Here is a 20623-nt window from a genome sequence, read left to right as displayed (position 1 = left end):
TAACCTGAATATTTTAAAAATCCCTTTGAGATATCATTAGTACAGACCAGTACTGGAAATTGCTTTAGGACTTGGCACATTGAGCTTCATTCAGATTTTAGAAGGTAAATGAGTTTTTAAAAGAGAACATGCTGCAGTGAAAGTAGAGAATGAACTGTCCGATTGCAACTTAAATTTTATATCTACAACTATTCACAATCTTAGGTTCGTTTGCCGCTGTTGCCGGTTGATTTTCTTATGGGTGTTGTGGCAAAAGAACAGATTGTCAAACAAAATCTAAAATGTAGAGATTTATTGGATGAAGCAAGAAATTACCACCTTCACTTGAGTAGCAGAGCAGTACCTGACTTTGAATACTCCATTCGGACTACCCCAAGGAAACATACTGCTGGTAATTAAATTACTCATTTTATCAACTCTGCTCTAAGGAATTTTGTTGTATTTGAGGGGTGGTTATGTTTGCCAAAACCTAGTTGTAAGATGATTAGTATCTGATTGTCTTAAAGTAATAATTGGCAAGTATGGTTATATATGAATTCTTACTGTGCATGATTTCAGATAGTTTTACCAATAAGCCTATTTTTTAAAAAGCTGTAACAAGACTTATACACTCTGAAGAGCCTGCTGAAATATCTTTTCTTTGGGGGTCTTTTTGATTCTTCTAGGCAGAATTAGATCCTCTGTCATTTTTGCTTAAATGACACTTGCTTTTCACATTTTACTATGTTGCATTGAAATTTATTTGACATGTTTTGAGCCCTTCAGAGACAGGTAGGTATCTTAATAACTTTGTATCCCTGGTACCAAACATGGAGCTTAACACATACTGCATATTTAAATGTTTGTTTTTGCATTTTATCACATCAAAAGAAAGGTACTTAATACATCTAATGTTAATAGTATAACAGACCACATTAAACTCTTAGAATATAAAGCTCTTATGCAGTTTCGCCTTTATTTGCCATAATTTACAGACTTTCATGTTTTCCCAAGAAAATAGTTTTATGTTCACTTATGTTACTCTTTAAAAAGAATATATTTGTGGGATAAGGGAGAATAAATGTGGTCAGTGAATTCTGGAATCAGTACGCTGAACACAGACTTCCTGTACATCTGCTGTGACCTAATGTGGTTATTAAAAAAAGAGTTCCGTGGAATAGCCTAAAAACAACAAAAGGCAGTACATGGTAATGAATAGTGGGACTTTATCTAGATAGTATAAAGAAAATTTGAATGTTGTAGATCTGCCTGTGAAGAAGTAGTTCTTCTAAATAGTTTAACATGAAAAGGATGGCTTATTTTTCTTTTATAGGTTGGTTTCAAGTATTAAATTTTTGAAGTGTAGATTTTTTAGTTGTGAATCCTGTTTCAAGAAGTCAAGGTATTTAATTCTTCAGATTCAGACTTGAATTCAAAGATTTTGGCAGTCTAGGTTATATGCCAAATGTATTAGACCCTCATATACATGATCTCTTACATGATTGCAAGAACTTTATGAAGTAGGTTTTAGTGAAGGATCTGATCCTTATTGTGAGAAAGGTGGTGTTACTCCATTTTATGGATGAGGAAGCTGAGAATCAGAGAGAGTGAAAGGATGCCCAAGGCTACACAGAACAGTGGAGAAAGGATTTGTGTTGTGATCTTTTTACTTCATTTTAATTTTTTTCCTTCCATGTCATGTCCCTAGGTGACCTATGTAGCTGAAATATTAGGGTCCACTTAAATAAAATCTAATCAATAATTGGGATTACATTCTGGTAATGTAATGTACACACATTGTAATTGTACATATGTACATGTAAATGTACATACATATGTAATTACATACATTCTGTATGTAATGATTACATACAGCTGTGCCATAAAGCATCTGTAATTTGGGGCAGATTTCTTAATCTCTGAAGGCTTCAGTTTATAAATAACTTTGACTGCAGGATCTTTAAAATCTCTTTCAACTTTCAATTTCTCTGACTTAAAACATTGAATTGGTTGGAAAAGATAGCACAGGCAGTTCTGGTCATTCATGTATGTAGTCATTCAGCAAACATATATTAAGTGCCTACTATGTGCCGGGTTCTGGGTTAGGCATTAGAAATGTAAACACACAAATAGACTACAGCCGTTCCTATTTTGAGAGAACTTTCAGTCTGATCTAGGGAAATAGACATATGAATAAGTAAATGCCATAAAGTATTAAAGGTACTTTGATATAATCAAAAGGTATAGTGGGAAGCAAAAAGAGTGGTTATTTTTACTTTGGAAGGGACAGAAAAGGTTTTATAGGGAAAATAACCCCCAGTCTTAGTTTTGAATAATAAATAGATGTTTTTCTGGGTGCCAGTTAGAGAAAAGGGTATCAGTTTATTTTACATTTATTGAATGTTTAGTACACGCCAAGCACTGTACTCGTCTTTAGTAGTGCATAAACGCTTAACACACTATCTTAATCTCGCTTAGACTCTGGTGACAGATATCAGCATAATAGATCATTTCAATACTGTATGTTACATGAATGAGAGTTACCAAAAGTTGTTACCAGAACATTGAGGATGATCACTATATGGGTGATGCAGGAGCTTAAACATTAAGGGAAAGACAGGGAGAAAATCACGTTGGACAATGCAAGGCCTTTATGCTCTGCTAAGGCTTTATCCTGTAGAGCAGTGGTTCTCATAGTGTGAAGCAAGTGGTGGCCTCTTGACCAGCAGCATGAGCATTCACTTGGGAAGTTTTTAAAAATTCAAAATTTTGGACCTACCCCAAACCAACTGAATCAAACTCTTGGTGGGAGAGGGGTCAGGCCCAGCAATCTGTGTTTTATAAAATAGCTCCTCTGGTGATTCTGAATCAGAATAAAGGTGTTTTTTTTTTCCTTTTTTTTAATTTGGCTGAGTCGGGTCTTAGTTGTAGCACACGGGATCTTTGTTGAGGCATGCAGGATCTTTTAGTTGCAGCATGTGGGATCTAGTTCCCTGACCAGGGTTCAAACCCGGGCCCCCTGCATTGGGAGCATGGAGTCTTAACCACTGCGCCACCAGGGAAGTCCCCAGAATAAAGTTTTGATTTGTTAAGAAAAATTGTGGTAAAACACGTATACCATAAAAATCGCCATTTTAACCATTTTTAAATGTACAATTTAGTGGCATTCAGTAAAATTTTTAAGAACTACTGATACAGGTAATGAAAAGCTGTTGAAAGAGCCTTTTAATTAGATTATTCAGTTGACAGTCTGAAAGCAAAAGAGTACTAAGTGATAAGAGAGAACAAGATTTTGCAGTAATAGCTGATGAGGGCCTGAACTAACAGTGGCTGTGGGAATAGCGAGGGAGAGAAAGGATACCTCAGGGAAGGACGAAGGTCTTTAGGTGGGTGAGGAAGGGAGATCTTTTATGATGGGTTTGAGGTGCCTCTGGGACATCAAGTGGAAATGTGGCTTAGAAGTGTAGATTGGAAGGCATTATGATACAGATGGAATTTTAAGTAAAGGGATTGAACTTTTCCTGTGTAAGCATGAAGTATGTGAGAAGTAGGCTGAGAATGAAACAGAAAACATAGAAAAGAGAGAAATGATTGGAGACAAAAGGAGACTTTGATATTATGGAAATCAAGAGTTAAGGAGTTTCCAAAAAAACTAGGGTGATCGGTATATCAAATGTTGTAATTGTATTCAGTCAGAAATTAACTTTATGAGTTTGTTGGATTTTGTCATGACCTTACTAGCAAGAGCAATTTTTCAGGGTGGGTGAGGAACTCAACCGTATTATAGTGGAATGTTAACAAGCTGAGATAACTGATGTATTCTAGTCTTTGAAAAGTTCAAATGAGGGGGAAAAAAAGAAAATTAGATTTTTAGTGGTATAATGATGTTAAATGCTATCCAAATAACTTTTTTTTTTCCTGTTAATCAAAATTTTGAGTTCGTAAGTTTTTTTCCACACTTATCTTTTTTTTTTTTTTTTTTTTAGTTAGGGGGAATTTCCTGGCAGTCTAGTGGTTAGAACTCCATGCTCTCACTGCCATGGGCCTGGGTTCAATCCCTGGTCAGGGAACTAACATCCCACAAGCCATGTGGTATGGCCAAAAAATAAAATTAGCTGTAAAAAAAAAAAAAGGGAGCTGTGATTTTAACCTCTATTTTGTGGCTTTACCTTTAGGTGTGCTATTTTGTGTAGGTGGTCGAGGTGGATCGGGTGACCCCTTTCGCAGTATCGAATGCTATTCTATCAACAAAAACAGTTGGTTCTTTGGACCAGAAATGAACAGTCGAAGGCGACATGTGGGTGTAATCTCAGTGGAAGGTGGGTCTGCTTTTGTGTTAAATCACATCGTGTCACCACAATGGTCTTTTAAATATTTGAACTTTGAGAATTTCTTTCTGTAAGAAAATTCCTACATTATAAAATATGTTTCAATATATCAGATTATTTGGTGAATGTTTACTTGCTTTATGCCCATAGATGCTCAGTATACAATCTCTTGCATATAGATGCTTAACAGGAGATGAGTATTAAGGAAAAGGGAGTTAAACTATTCTGAGTTATATTTACAAAATAAACAAACTAAAGAAAAATATTTATTGAACACAAATAATAAATATATATTAACTTTTTTCTATACCTAATTATTATTATTGAAATGAGGTTTTTTACCTGGTTACTAAAAATGAATTAATTGCAGAACCATGGATAAATTGTTAGGAGAATTAAAAAGTCACTTTTCTTCCAGTTATAGAAGTATAAATGCTTTGGGGAGAAATAAGAAAACATATTTTAATAAAAAACAAAAATCATCCGTAACCCAGACACCTAAATAGTCACAGTTACCATTTTGGTATGTTAATAGTTCCAATTTTTATTTGTTTCATTTAGAAAAGATTTGATATATTAAGAGTTTTATATTTTCTTTATACAAGAGCATTTTTTCATTTTATTAAACATTCTTTGCAAGGATGATTAGTGATTTCATCTACTAAGTAATAAAAAGTTGGGAAACCGAAGGGCAGGATAATGTTTGAACATTTAAATAACTTGTAAAACAGCATGTTTCAGGCATTTTATTAAGCAGAAGCTTACCTTTATTTTCATTTGACTACTGAAGTGACTTGATCATAATGTTGAACAGAAGAATATTTGTTGAAAGTTAATTTATTGTGCTATTTTAATTATATATTGATTATATATAAATTTATTTACTTGGAAACAAATGAAAATACTTCTTTACTTTACAGGTAAAGTGTATGCAGTGGGTGGACATGATGGAAATGAACATTTAGGTAGTATGGAGATGTTTGATCCTCTCAATAATAAATGGATGATGAAGGCATCAATGAACACAAAGAGGTAGATGAGCATGGACATTTATTTTGATTTGTTGGTGGAAAATAAAGAAAGCTTCCTGTAACTGAAAGGGCTAATTTTTTACTCTACATTTTTAGAAACTTTAAATACCTTCCTAAACACATTTTGTTAAAGCATCCAATGTGATGCTTCGTTATAACTTTAAAAATTTTCCTGAGAATTTAAGAATAGAATCATGTCTTTTGAGTATGATAATGATTGTCATAGTTTTGACTCATACCTGAGCATTTATTTAACTTTTTATTTTGAAATAATTTAAAATTTTCAGAAAAGTTTCAAAAATAGTTGCATTCCTATGTACTAGTGGTGCTCAACTGAAGATAATTTTGCACATGGGGATACGTTGACATCTAGTTTTCTATTCTTGATTAATTTAACATAGTATTTTTAACTGAGTTTTCTTGTGTGTTAGAAGTATGAAAACTTAGATGGAAATGTGAAGAGAGTTCGGCTGAAAAGAGATTTTTGGCCTTTTTTTCACTCATGAGGAGAAAGAATCTTAGTGGGGAAAACCTAGCCTTAAAATACGCTACTTATCTATAAATGACATTTTAATACTTTAGTAGGGCTTGATTTATGCTACATGGTAACTACAAACAGTTTAAATTCTAACACATGAATTAAAATAGGGGAGAAAATCCTTAAGTACATTTTCAATCTTCATACTCTTGCCTCCTTATCATGCTAAGCTGGTTTTTAGCTGAGAATTGAGTGAAACTTGTCTAATAAAATAGCAGTTGAATTTCTTTAATCTTCTAAAATATACCCTGAGCATTACAGTAGCTTTCCAACTGTATAAAAAATAATAGAACTGCATTTATTTTCTCATGTTATTTGTTTTTATAATTTGTATCCCCCCAAATCATTGTTTCAGTGTGTATTCCAAAATAATATTCATATGTTAAATACCTGGTTTTCTGTTTTTCCCCCTTTTTCATCTTTTCACTAAAATGGATACTGATGTTTGTTCAAGGTATGGTTTTATTAAAACCCATCATCCTAACAGAGCATCTCTAGGGGTTGATTTATTTATTCAGCAAATACTGGTTAAGTGCCCATTACAGGATATATACCAGGTGCTGAAGGTACAGCAATAAATAAGACAGTCAGGGTCCCTACCTCCATAGAGCTTACATTCTAAAAGGCAAGATAGAAATAAGACATAATTACAAGGGTAATAATGCTAGCACTAGCGTAAGTAAAGAATGCTTGAGAGTGGAGTCCCATTTAACCTAAGGTCTGAAGGAACAAAAGAATTGAGACTCATTAAGTGGTGGGTGGTGAGTGGTGTAAGGTTGGTGGATGGAAAGAGATGAAGAGCCTTTGAAAATCTGGAGATGAATGAGAGCAGAGAGCATGAAAGAAGTCCCATGTGGCTGACAGATCAAAGGGGATAGTGTCAACAGACAGCTGAAATAGCAGGCAAAAAATAAGGGCCTTTCAAGTTTGCCAAGATTTTTTAATCTGGTGCGCTTTGAAATACACACACACATTTTTTTTTTGATAGTAGGGGAGTGACAGAATCAGATTTCTTTTTTCAAAGATCCTTTGCTATGAAATGGAGAATGTATTTGAAGAAGACCAGAGTGAAAACAGTCTGGGAAACCAAAAGGGTTACTGTAATATTTTTAGTCGAAGAAATAACGGTGGCTTGGACTAAAGTGGTAAAAGTTGAGATAGAGGAAAGAGGACATATTTGAGAGAGAGTTCAGAAGTGTACAATCAACAAGATTTTATAATAATTAGATGTGGGGGGTAAAAAGAACAATAAGGAAGAGGCTAAGATGCTCCTTAAGTTTCTGGCTTAAACAACTGGATATGGATAGTGGTGTGACTTTCTGCATTAGGAAGAGCAAGACGGTGTACAGGATAAAGTTTTTGTTTGTCTTCTAATGGATATATTAGTTTTCTCTTGCTGTGTAACCAATTATGACAAACTTAGAAGCTTAGAACAACATCCATTAATTAGTTCACAGTTCCACAGGTCAGAAGTCCAGCAACTGTAACTGAGTTTTCCACTTAGGCTCCACAAGACCAAAATCAAGGTGTAGGCTGTAGGCTCTAATGGAGGCTCTGGGGAAGAAACTACTTCCAAGGTCATTTAGGTTATTGATAGAATGCAGTTCTCTGTGATTGAAGGACTGAGTTTCTTGTTTTTACTGGCTGTAGGCCAGGGATCACTCTCAGCTCCTAGAAGCCATTTCCAAGTGCTCCCCTCAATCTTCAAACTAGCAGCGACTTGCAGAATCCACCACGTTCTTTGAGTTTCTGACCTGTCTTCTGCTACCAGCTGGAGAAACCTCTCTGCTTTTATAGGGCTTACGTGGTTAGATTAAGCTCATTCAGGTAATCTCCACTTTGCCATGTAACATAGTATAATCATAGGAGTAAAACCAGAGGGTGAATATTGTGGAGGAAGACATCTTAAAATCTGCCTAGCACAGGGAGGTAGACAATAAGTTTCACTTAGATTAAAGTTAAGGTTGAAGATCCAGACACACAGATTTGAAGTAGAAGCTGTATATATGTCTGGAAATACATATTAGAGTTATAAATCTATGGAAAGAATGAAATTGCCTACAGAGAGAGTATAGGGTGATAAGAGGCCTTAGGGAACTTCATAATTCAGTGACAGAATAGAGGAGAAGGCACTGGTAAAGGAAGCTGAAAAGTACCAGCCAGAGATGTAATGGAGGAGGAAACTCAAACATGTGATGTCACAAAAATCAAGAGAGTTTTGAGGAGTAAGAAATAATCAATAGTGTCTCATGGTCTTGTGATTTAGCGGGTGGAGGGAGGGGGGAATTATATGGTATACTCACTTCTGCCACGATATAACACTCGTATATTCTAGAGTGTACACGCATGTGTTCACCCACACCCGAAAGTTTTTATAACCACAGTATTTTGTAAGTCATTGCTTTATACTCAAGGGAAAAGAAGTTAAGGACACAAAATGAATGACAACATTATCCTTAAGAATTCTTTCCTAGGATACTCTTTTGGTAAACTGAGAGTTATAATCTCAGTAGAGCAGCGGTTCTCTCCAGAAATAATAATAGCTAATACACAGCACTGAATATGGGCTAATCACTGTTCTTGGTGCATTACCTATATTGACAAATTAATATCAGTTGTGTCTACTGCTTTCTCAAATGGGTGACAGATGAAGAAGCAAGGTAGTAAAGGTTTAAGCAATACACATTATCCAAAGTATATACCAGGTCAGTGACAGATAAATTTTAGAATAGTTCAACTTTTGATTGCTGCAGTGTGTTTTTTAAGAAATTGATATAATTTTTTTTTCAGTCACCATTATGATGAATTAGCTTTTAACATGGGCTAAGTCTCTTCTGTTCCAAGATAAATAGATGCCCTTCAGAAGTTAAGCAATGTGATCTAAAGCTTGTAATATAAAATTGATGTTCTTTTGTGTGATGTAATGAAACACTGCAACAAAATGTGCTCTGCAATTACGTGAATTTAGTAATGAGATTGACTTCTGACCTCTGTAGCAGACCATCTCTGTCAATTCATCAGTCTCTTAATTATGCAACTGAGTGTTTTACTAACTGAATGTTTTGGACTCCATTTATAGTATTTTGTTGGGTTTTCCTTTATTATTTCATTTAAGTTTAAAGTAACCTGTGTAGGCTATGCATTATAAAACTCCAGAGGGCACTGTTCACATAGACTTGCACAATTTGGCAACCCTGTAGCCATCTATTCAGAAGCTTTGATAAATCTAAAAATAACGGGAAAAAGCCACATTGACATTTAATGTGATAAATGGGTACATTAGCACAATTATTTTGCTACCTTTTTTCTGGAAACAAATGGAATGCTGAAGTGTCTTTTATTGTTTTTGCAGGCGAGGAATTGCCTTGGCCTCCTTGGGAGGCCCAATTTATGCAATTGGAGGGTTAGATGACAACACTTGCTTCAACGATGTTGAGAGATATGACATAGAATCCGATCAGTGGAGTACAGTGGCGCCAATGAATACTCCCCGTGGAGGAGTTGGCTCTGTGGCTCTTGTGGTAAGTTATGTGGCAGCTTGCTCACTGGATTGCATTGCGTCACATACCTAACCAAATAAGGAAAGGTCTGATGTATTCATAGTTCCAGTATGCAGATATTGATTACACACCAGATTATTATATGAAATACTGCTCTCTTGCACATTCTGGTCTACCATTAGGACAGCATGTAAATCAATTCAAAATCTAATGTCTTGTGTTTTTTTTTCTTTATTTATTTAGAACCATGTTTATGCAGTAGGTGGCAATGATGGAGTAGCTTCTCTATCTAGTGTGGAGAGGTATGATCCACATCTCGATAAATGGATAGAAGTTAAAGAAATGGGTCAGCGAAGAGCAGGCAATGGAGTTAGTGAGCTCCATGGTTGCTTATATGTTGTTGGTGAGTGGATATTTCTCTAGTTTAATTTTTTACAGGACATACAATGATAGTGTCAGTAACACAAATTTACATTGCATTTAGGCCCAAGTGGAATCAGTCCTAAGATTGGCTTTTGAATTCTTAAGATTCATATTCAAGCTTCTTTGTTTACATCTTCATCTTTCATGTTTAAAACTCTACCTCCGTATTTTTACTTTACTTTTCTTGTCTTCATTTCAAGGGAATTGTGTTGACTAAGCAAACCACTAGGTATTTCATATGCATGATGGCAGTTAGTGTCTCTGTATTGCTTTTTGACTTACTGTATAATAGAGTTGGAGGGGAATAGCCAAAGCAATCTTGAGAAAGAAAAACGGAGGAAAAACGGAGCTGGAGGAATCAGGCTCCTGGACTTCAAACTATATTACAAAGCTACAGTAATCAAGACAGTATGGTACTGGCACAAAAATAGAAATACAGATCAATGGAACAGAATAGAAAGCCCAGAGATAAACCTACACACATATGGTCACCTTATCTTTGATAAAGGAGGCAAGAATATACAGTGGAGAAAAGACAGCCTCTTCAATAAGTGGTGCTGGGAAAACTGGACAGCTACATGTAAAAGAATGAAATTAGAACACTCCCTAACACCATACACAAAAATAAATTCAAAATGGATTAAAGACCTAAATGTAAGGCCAGACACTATTAAACTCTTAGAGGGAAACATAGGCAGAACACTCCATGACATAAATCACAGCAAGATCCTTTTTGACCCACCTCCTAGAGAAATGGAAATAAAAGCAAAAATAAACAAATGAGACCTAATGAAACTTAAAAGCATTTGCACAGCAAAGGAAACCATAAACAAGACCAAAAGACAACCCTCAGAATGGGAGAAAATATTTGCAAATGAAGCAACTGACAAAGGATTAATCTCCAAAATTTACAAGCAGCTCATGCAGCTCAATCTCAAAAAAACGAACAACCCAATCAAAAAATGGGCAGAAGACCTGAATAGACATTTCTCCAAAGAAGATATACAGATTGCCAACAAACACATGAAAGAATGCTCAACGTCATTAATCATTAGAGAAATGCAAATCAAAACTACAATGAGATATCGTCTCACGCTGGTCAGAATGGCCATCATCAAAACATCTACAAACAATAAATGCTGGAGAGGGTGTGGAGAAAAGGGAACCCTCATACACTGTTGGTGGGAATGTAAATTGATACAGCCACTATGGAGAACAGTATGGAGGTTCCTTAAAGAACTAAGAATAGAACTACCATATGACCCAGCAATCCCACTACTGGGCGTATACCCTGAGAAAACCATAATTCAAAAAGAATCATGTACCACAGTGTTCATTGCAGCTCTATTTAAAATAGCCAGGACATGGAAGCAACCTAAGTGTCCATCAACAGATGAATGGATAAAGAAGATGTAGCACATATATACAATGGAATATTAGTCAACCATAAAAACAAACGAAATTGAGTTATTTGTAGTGAGGTGGATGGACCTAGAGTCTGTCATACAGAGTGAAGTAAGTCAGAGAAAAAGAAATACCGTATGCTAACACACATATATGGAATCTAAGGAAAAAAATAAAAAAGGTCATGAAGAACCTAGGGTCAAGACGGGAATAAAGACACAGACCTACTAGAGAATGGACTTGATTCAGGGAGGGGGAAGGGTAAGCTGTGACAAAGTGAGAGTGTGGCATGGGCATATATACACTACCAAACGTAAAATAGCTAGCTAGTGGAAAGTAGCCACATAGCACAGGGAGATCAGCTCGGTGCTTTGTGACCACCTGGAGGGGTGGGATAGGGAGGGTGGGAGGGAGGGAGATGCAAGAGGGAAGAGATATGGGAACATATGCATATGTATAACTGATTCACTTTGTTATAAAGCAGAAACTAACACACCATTGTAAAGCAATTATACTCCAATAAAGATGTTAAAAAAAAAACTTAAAAGAGTTCTTGATAAGAGAGTGGGATATTGTTAGCACTTAAACATCTACAAGTAATAGAAGTAATACTGAGTATTTCCGTGCTTAAGTGTATTAAAGAAGAGAAATAACATAATTTTTTACCTTTTCAGTCTAGCCCGATCATCACAGCAGCTCTTTGAGGTAGTGAGAGACTGAGAGAGTGAATAATAGTCACAGGCCTAAATAAGTTGACAAGGCTGGAATTTGAAGCAGGGTCTGTGAGAACCCAGAGTTCTTACACTACACCATTGCTACCTCTCTCAGCTCCCTATCTAGCACAGGCATTGACATATGTTATATCTCAACAGGAGTATCATTGTTGCTGTTACTTGTTAAATCTTCTGGGCACTTATAGTAGAACAGACATGGTAAAAATAAGACTGACTCAGGTAGAACCTTAAAATAACCCTCTTGGTCATTCAAGTTCTACTTAAAACAGGTACAACTGATTTGAACAAGAAAACTTTGAAGGTAACTGTATGTACAGGAAGCTAATTGCATCCTCCCTTTTCTGTTCCTCTGCTTTGAGTTCTTTGTTCGAAATTTATATGCATTAACTAGGGAAATGATAGGGAGCCCATGAAAAAGAGGGCCGTGAAAAATATAACTACCCTGTATTAAAAAATCTCTTCTACATTAGCATTAGCAATAATTAAAAGTAGAGCCTTTGTTATAGTGAAAAAATGTTTTTTATCATGGTTGTGGTGGTGATAACACTATTACATTTGTTAAAAGTCACTGAATTATGAACTAAGATCAGTGAATTTTATTTTATTTTTTAATTAATTCTTTGCTGCGTTGATTCTTTGTTGCTGTGCGTGGGCTTTCGCTAGTTGTGTCTAGCGGGGGCTACTCTTTGTTGTAGTGCGCGGGCTTCTCAGTGCTGTGGCTTCTTTTCTTGTGGAGCACAGGCTCTAGGCACATGGGCTTCAGTAGTTGTGGTGCATGGGCTCAGTAGTTGCGGCTCGCGGGCTCTAGAGTGCAGGCTCAGTAGTTGTGACTCATGGGCTTAGTTGTTCCACAGCATGTGGGTTCTTCCCAGACCAGGGCTCGAACCTGTGTCCCCTGCATTGGCAGGCGGATTCTTAACCACTGCACCACCAGGGAACTCCCGATCAGTGAATTTTACCTCACTTGATTTAATAAAATTAAACCCATTAGAGAAGTTTGTTGATTTTTTTTTTTAACCTGACCTTGTTTCTAAATAGACTGTCATAATATCAACACTTCTGTCCTCAGGAAAATAGGCTTAGTTATCAGGGAGACCTATTACTCATGTAGACTGAGGTGGAGCCTAAAAAGAGACATATATTTTTAAAGGAAAGAGCACTGTTAAAATAGCAGTCTCTGTGTTTAACAATCAGGAACATAATAAGTAACATTTGTAAGATGATATATAGAGAGGACTGTCGGCATCTAGAATAGGGAGCATGAAGATGTAGTTTTGGCAAAAATTGGTAAGAATTCAGTCATAGTCCACCATCTCTGTAATTATGATTACGATTATAGTACTAAGGGAAACAGTTGGAAAACTTTGACATATCTAAATGAGTCAAGTGACTTAGTGTAGTTTATTCTCTTCTCAAGCCTTCTTACTGTTTAAAAATCTAATATATACATGTACACACAAAGAGAAGGAATCTCAGTACTTTCTTGCTTGCCTCTAGGAAGCTAAGGGAAAATTATATGAATGTCCATGGGTTTTTTTTCTCCTAAATTATCTGCTTAAATATAAGGACTTTAGTTTTTCTCACTTTAAGATTTTTAATCCTAATATTGAGGAAAATACTATTTAAATTATCTTGAATTGTAGTAAATGTATAATAGGAGTTGGTAGTAGTGATAGATGTTGGGGTTTTCTAAAATGTTTTGAAAAGATTGGTTTGTAGAAGCTATTGAATTGAAATTTAATGGTTACTTTCTATGAAACAATGCTATTTTAAAAATCTTTCTTTATATAGGTGGTTTTGATGATAATTCTCCTCTGAGTTCAGTTGAGCGGTATGATCCTCGAAGCAACAAGTGGGATTATGTAGCAGCCCTTACCACTCCCAGGGGTGGAGTGGGGATCGCAACAGTGATGGGCAAAATCTTTGCAGTTGGTGGTCATAATGGCAATGCATACTTAAATACAGTAGAAGCATTTGATCCAGTGCTGAATAGGTAATTTTTATTTCCTTTACACTTTAATGGGATCTTCCAGTAACAGATTATTCCGGAGTGCTAAAATGCTGCTACATGTAGTTAATAGAAAACTTTGGGGATAGCTTACTATCTTTCAAAACCAGTCCCATAATAGGGATTTTTTTGTTTTGTCTTTTGAGTAAAGTAAATCATGATTTGTTTTAAGATAACATCCTTTCTCCTCTATCTTTTCAGGTGGGAGCTTGTTGGATCTGTGTCTCACTGCAGAGCTGGAGCAGGTGTAGCTGTGTGTGCCTGTTTAACTAGCCAAATTCGAGATGTAGGTCATGGATCCAGTAATGTGGTTGACTGTATGTGACTTGAACTCCAGCCACCAACAATTTAATAACATCTGATAGGCAAGAAAGACTACCAGTATTTTGTAATGGCCACCTTTGAACAGTTTTAACTACTACTAGAGTCTCATTTAAATGTAAACTGTTGTATTGTGACTAAGTGCAACTTTTGAAATGGTAGCTGAAACTACTAGTAATAAAGTTCATACTTCCCACTTTAACAAATGGTGAAGTAGGGAAGGAAGACACTCTAACCTGAAACCATATCTCCTCCAAAAAAAATGTGTTTAAAGGAGTGCCAAAACCTTGAAATTCCTTTTTTTAAAAAGTGTGTATGAATCAAAATGTAAAATGAAGTCATTTTGCTGAGCTTTTACCTTTTGCCTAAAGGTGTTAACCTTAGGCAGTGGATTTTTCCTAGAGGGGAGATTGGAACCTATTCATCAACACAAGGATATCAGGACACATAACAGACCTGCTCCATTTGAAGATCTTTTCTACTTGGTGCTGATGAATTTATGCCTTGCTTTTTCTAGGTGTTGAGTTTTCAATTCCTTGGATATTTACAGAAATAGGAAAAATGTTTCATCTTTCTGAGTGCCCTTTAGTTGTGTTTTCAGAAGCTTATAGGAATGCTGTGCGAAGCCCTTAACTTCAGTTTGAATTGTTAGGACACCAAAAGATCTAACTGAACTAATTCCCTCTGAACGAATCTGCAGTTTTATTTTTTCATTGCATGCCGAAAGGATTTGTTTCATAATCAAAAATTGAACCAGAGGGGATATTAGAGGAGAAGGCTTTAAAGTCGACATTATTCTAGTGCCCATTTGAGAGCCTTGAGAGGGAATGGTGTCCATTACATGACTCCCTAATGAGGAGACTCCCAAAATATGTTTAACACTCTTCTTTGATTTAGTCATTTCATTTTGAACCCAAGATTTATTATCTTTCTATTTTGCTATTTGCCACCATTATAGTTTTTCTAAACTGTACAGAGTCTGGATTTATTTATTTTCAGTAAATGAATGCATTTTTACAAAAACCCTTTATAGATTGTAGTTGAACTGTTGAATACTTCAAGTCCATCATTACCAATAAAAGATATTGTAAAAACAGAAAGATTGAAACTGTTTTTCCTGTTATATTTAATTCTCTCCAGTATATTTATTGAACTTTAATTGAAAATATTTCTTTACATTACTTTAAAGCCCAGGATATTGATATATCTACTGATCTAACAGCTCTTCATGGTTTTAGCAGCATTATAAAGTGGCTTGTTATATGTGTATATTTTTATAAATATTTATGAAGAATATTAAAATATTATATTTTGTATTTGCAGTGCAAGTTTGGTACCTCTCTTTTAGGCCTTCCTAAATTTTCCTTTAGTCATGCCTTAGGATTTAGTATAGTTTACTGCTGTCAGTCATCTTGTTCACAAGGAAGCTGGGGCAGTGAAGAACACTACTCCATCTGTCCAGCCCTGAAGCTCATTGCCTAGTAGCTGTGATGGTCCTTATTAAATGGCAACCTAGGCTTGTCAGTACAGTAAGGCAGAAGGCCACATTCCAAAAGCCAGTGCCTTGGATATATTAGATCAAAAAAATAAGAAGAAAAAATTGTAAGTGGGCTCAGCTAGCAGATGAAGGTCTATCGTGAAGCAGATTTAAATGTCCCAATTTTTTGCTGTCAGCCTGTGGGCAAGTCCATAAGTCATTGCTGGATCTGAACCAGTGTTCTCTTGTACAATTGTAACCGTATTTCAGTCAATCCCAAAAGCATTTAACTCCGTAGCACTCAGTGGACTGGGTACAACTGGCTGGATGTGGAGAATAAGGCTCAAAACCTGGCTTCAGCTATTTCTTATGTCTAATGGAGTTCTTGTATTATAATGCTTGTCTAGGTTTGGTTACTAGTGTGTTACATGTATTTTTGTGGGGGAGGGGATCTTTTATTCTTTCTAAGATTATTTAAAATTTTTTTTCTTTAACATATTTCTGCCTTTGTCATGTGTATAGCATTTAGGAACATGAAGGTGTTACATTTCCATTACTGGTTTTATCTATACAGTAGTCATCTAACATTACTAGGTTGGTACCCTAGCTACCCATAAAATATGAACTACTCATAAGGGAAGTAAAGTGAAGTAAATGGAACATGTGGCTGGCTGTTACTTCATGTGTGGGTAGTGAGAAGCACAGCCTTGAAGGACCTGACAATGGTATGAAAAGATTAATAGTAGAGTCAATATGCACAGTCTCTTTATTAGAAACATATTCTTTGAGATATGAAATGTGAATCAGGCTGAAGGAATCATGCAACTGAAAGGTGATTATATTCACAGGAACAGAAGGATGAAATATTCAGAGAAGATGGCTACTTAATTGTGAGGCCTGTTCCTTTAACCTCAGATGTTAAGATCACCTACCAAAAAGACATAAAGTAGAGCTAAAATTCTAAATTATAAATGGAAAAAAGAAAAAGTAAAAATTTGCATATTTCTTTGAAAAGTATTTCTAGTTGCTTCTGTGTGATTCTCCCAAATAGTTATTAAAGCCACTGCTTTTACTGTGTTGTACTGCCACTTTAAAAACAAATTACTTGATACTGTTTTTGACTAATTTCACTATATTCTGTGTAACTAATTTATTTTTAAATGTTTGAATAAACTGTGTACTCTAAGGAGTATTATTCATTCTCTTAATTCCTAAATGCATTTTAAACTTACAGTGCTGTTAAATGCCTAGATAAGAGATTGTTGAAACTGCAGAAACTACTCTTGCAAATGGTACACTTGAGAGTTTTGTTCCTTTTTTCTCCATGTTTTATATCAGAAAATGCATTTAGAATCTAATTCACGTCTTATTGGTTAAGAATGTTTTCTGTGGTTTCTCGTGTCAGACTTCTAAAGAAATTATATTGGGGTGTCATTGACTCTGTCTCTTTTTCTCCTTTATGTGGAGTAAACAAGTGGCAATAAAACTTCTCTATAATATTTTCTTAAAACCATGTATTAGTGTAGTAGTATTCCAGCAAATCAAAATAATAAATTATCATATATACTACCAAGTACTGAGATCAGAAAGTTGCTATTTATTGATTCAAAATATGTTGCATGTACCTATTATAAATAGGAACTTCTTCCTATGTAGTGTTCATAACTTTGCTTTTCATTGTTTGATTGCTTTTATAGAATCTTTTCAAAACTATGTAATTGTTTATTCTTGATCCTTCAAATACAAAATTGATTTAGTAGTTGCTGGAATATTTTTCTCCTCAAAGAAAAGATCTTTATGTTTAACTGAAAATAGGAAGATTTTTGTTAACCTGTACAAAAATTAAAGGTTAAAGGCAACTGATTTGAGCAATTGTCTCTTCAGCAATTGTAGACTTGTACTATATAGAAATAAGATTCTTTATGCATTAAGATGTTGTCCTTCCAATTAGTAACCTCATGAAGCTATAATTATGTTTTTCTGCTTGCCATTGCTAAAAACTTTTCTGAAACTTCTCTTTGAAAACAACCTGAACATCCATTTGTAAGTCATCCAAGAGAATTAGTCTCATCGTAGTTATATGTTAATTTGGACCAGAATCTTAATAATGGCCCTATGTACTTTATTCATCAGACTTGATTCAAAATATTTTATGACTATCACAGGTTAAATCTACCCTCAAAGAATTAGGTTTTCCTCTACTGGAAAAAAATTTTTCAAAAGTAAACAGTTCCAATGCAAGATTTCTAAAATTACCCTGAGCAATAGTAACTTCAGTGAAAGAAGTCTATACCATCTTTAGAAAGTCAAATACTGTATGATTTCAGTTATATGTGGAATCTAAAAAAAACAAAACGCATGAACATAACAGAAACAGAGTTATAGATACAGAGAATAAACAGGTGGTTGCCAGAGAGGAGGATGGGGAGAGGGGAGAGAAATAGGTGAGGGAGATTATGAGGTACAGACTTCTAGTTGCAAAATACATGAGTCATAGGTATGAAAAAAAAGGGGGGGGGTCTTTGAAAGGAAACTATTTAAATGCAAAAATTCTGGTGGTTTTTGTTTTAACAAGTCATTTTTCCATTATCTTATCGGTTGTGGCTGAATTTAGTCCATCTGAACCATAAGGAGTTTCTTAAATTTGGGTAGTAGTCATGGGGAGTATTAATAACTACAATTTGTTTAATGTATAGTCTTCACCAGTTTGATTGATTGATTGATTAATGGCTGTGTTGGGTCTTTATTGCTGTGTGCAGGCTTTCTCTAGTTCTGGTGAGCGGCGGCTTCTCATTGCAGTGGCTTCTCTTGTTGAGGAGCACGGGCTCTAGGCGAGCGGGCTTCAGTAGTTGTGGCGCACGGGCTTAGTTGCTCCACGGCATGTAGGATCTTCCCGGACCAGGGCTCAAACCCGTGTCCCCTGCATTGGCAGGCGGATTCTTAACCACTGTGCCACCAGGAAAGTCCCATCAGTCACTTTATAATAATCTTTTAATCTTTACAGTCCCAAGCCCCACAGCATGCGGGATCTTAGTTCCCTGATTAGGGTTTGAACCCATGCCCCCTGTAGTGGAAGCATGGAGTCCTGACCGCTGGACCACCAGAGAGTTAAAGATTAGATTCAAATACAATAACTTGTCCAAGATCCACAACTAATCACTGGTTGACCAATATTCTTTGTGACTGAAAAATTCCACTGTTCTACCTAACCACCTATGCCTCTGCTTTCTCAAATATCTGTAGATATATATTTAAGGAAAGATGATTTTCTTTTTCATAGTTTCTTCGTAGCAGTATGAAAGTATTTAGGGCCACCATTTCTCTTTTTTGGTCACTTTCCATTTATTGAGATATAATTGACATAAGTTTTAGGTGCGCAACGATTCAATACATGTATGTATTGTGAAATGGTCACCACAAGAATCCATCATTACACATATTTACAGTTTTTTTTTCTTGTGATGAGTTTTAAGATCTACTCTCTTAGCACTTTCAGATATGCAATACAGTTCTATTAACTATAGGCACAATGGTGTATGTTACATCCCCAGGACTTATTTATTTTATAACTGGAAATTTGTACCTTTTGACCCCCTTAACCTATTTCTCCCACCCGCTACATTGCCTCTGGTAACCACTGATCACTATATTTCTGTATGTAATATTTGATACATATACAAAAATATATGTAACATTGAAGTTATTAAGCACAGTAATAAAACACCTATGTATTCACTCCCTAATTAAGAACTAGAACATTTCTGGTAGTATTGACTCTGCCTTTGCGTTCCTTCTCTATTCCAGTCCCCAGCCTCCCCTTCTCCCCAGAGGTGAGTACTGTCCTGAACCAATCATTCATTCCTTTGCTTTTTTTCTTTTGTTTTTATACAAATATACCAAAGCTACATATTGTTTACTTTTGTTGGTGAGCTTTATAAGATATAGTATTCTGTATGTAGTCTTAGTAATTTGATCTTTTCATTCAACAGGTTCATTTTTATAATTTACGTTGGGTATAGTTTTCCATATTTTTGCTTTTACAGTGCTAAAATGAACACTTGTATACAGTTTCTTGGTACACATGTGCAAGTTTCTTTAGAGTATAAACCTAAAAGCAGAGTTGGTTGTAAGACATATGCTTGATCAGCTTCATAACAGTTTTATAAGGTAACGTGAAATTATTTTCCAAAATGGTTGTGTGAGTTTACATTATGGTTTATTATTTACTTTCTATTGTAAGACCTGATTCTTACCAATCTGTTAGGTGTAAGATGATATTTTATTGTGACTTTAATTTGCATTTTCTTGATTGTTGAGCTGAACATGTTTCCATGGTTATTAGTCTTTCCAGTTTCTCCTGTGAAATGCTTCTTGATGTCCTTTTTCCATTTTATCTATTTTTTTCTCATTTACATGAGTTCTTCATAATAGGATACTAATATTTCCATTTATTTTTATTGCACATATCTTCTAGTTTATGGCTTTTCACTTTGTTTATGTTTTTGTTTTTTTGCGGTACGTGGGCCTCACTGCTGTGGCCTCTCCCGTTGCGGAGCACAGGCGCCGGACACGCAGGCTCAGCGGCCATGGCCCATGGGCCCAGCCGCTCCGCGGCATGTGGGATCTTCCCAGACCAGGGCACAAAGCTGTGTCCCTTGCATCAGCAGGTGGACCCTCAACCACTGCGCCACCAGGGAAGCCCTTCACTTTGTTTTTTGATAAAGAAAACTTCTTAACTTTAATGTATTCACATGTTCTTTTTTGTGTCTTAAGAAATTTATTGTCTCTTCTGAAAGAAAATCTCTCATATATAGTCTTTAGTCCACCTGGAATTGATTTGTGTATGTGTGAGAGAGAAAAAATTTATTTTTTTACTGTGT

The 20623-nt window shown here is 35.6% G+C and overlaps 2 protein-coding genes across 20 annotated transcripts in view; one reads left to right on the top strand and one right to left on the bottom strand.

Moving 5' to 3' along the window:
* KLHL8 (kelch like family member 8) overlaps nucleotides 1–20623 on the top strand; it is a 61063-nt gene that overhangs the window by 39687 nt on the left and 753 nt on the right. For 7 of the 8 annotated variants that reach the window (XM_022561622.3, XM_089912278.1, XM_089912276.1 and 4 more), the window contains 7 exons: nucleotides 205–391; nucleotides 4155–4298; nucleotides 5228–5339; nucleotides 9229–9397; nucleotides 9620–9779; nucleotides 13729–13930; nucleotides 14147–20623. The exon at nucleotides 14147–20623 is cut by the window's right edge and continues 753 nt beyond it. In XM_022561622.3, coding sequence (XP_022417330.2) covers nucleotides 205–391; nucleotides 4155–4298; nucleotides 5228–5339; nucleotides 9229–9397; nucleotides 9620–9779; nucleotides 13729–13930; nucleotides 14147–14270 — 1098 coding nt within the window. In that variant the 3' untranslated portion in view covers nucleotides 14271–20623. The remainder of the gene's footprint in view (nucleotides 1–204; nucleotides 392–4154; nucleotides 4299–5227; nucleotides 5340–9228; nucleotides 9398–9619; nucleotides 9780–13728; nucleotides 13931–14146) is intronic. The other variant, XM_089912280.1, reaches the window with a different exon arrangement.
* AFF1 (ALF transcription elongation factor 1) overlaps nucleotides 15251–20623 on the bottom strand; it is a 230812-nt gene continuing 225439 nt past the window's right edge. For all 12 annotated transcript variants that reach the window (XM_089912261.1, XM_022561660.2, XM_089912267.1 and 9 more), the window contains one exon: nucleotides 15251–20623. This exon is cut by the window's right edge and continues 25382 nt beyond it. The gene's annotated coding sequence lies outside the window, so the exon portion shown is untranslated.

Source organism: Delphinapterus leucas, chromosome 5, assembly GCF_059928025.1.
Source record: "Delphinapterus leucas isolate spDelLeu-1000000601 "Yukka" chromosome 5, BTC_Dleu_Yukka2, whole genome shotgun sequence".
Classification (NCBI taxonomy): domain Eukaryota; kingdom Metazoa; phylum Chordata; class Mammalia; order Artiodactyla; family Monodontidae; genus Delphinapterus; species Delphinapterus leucas.
The sequence above is the reverse complement of the archived record's forward strand: the minus strand, read 5'-3'. Positions and strand labels throughout refer to the sequence as shown.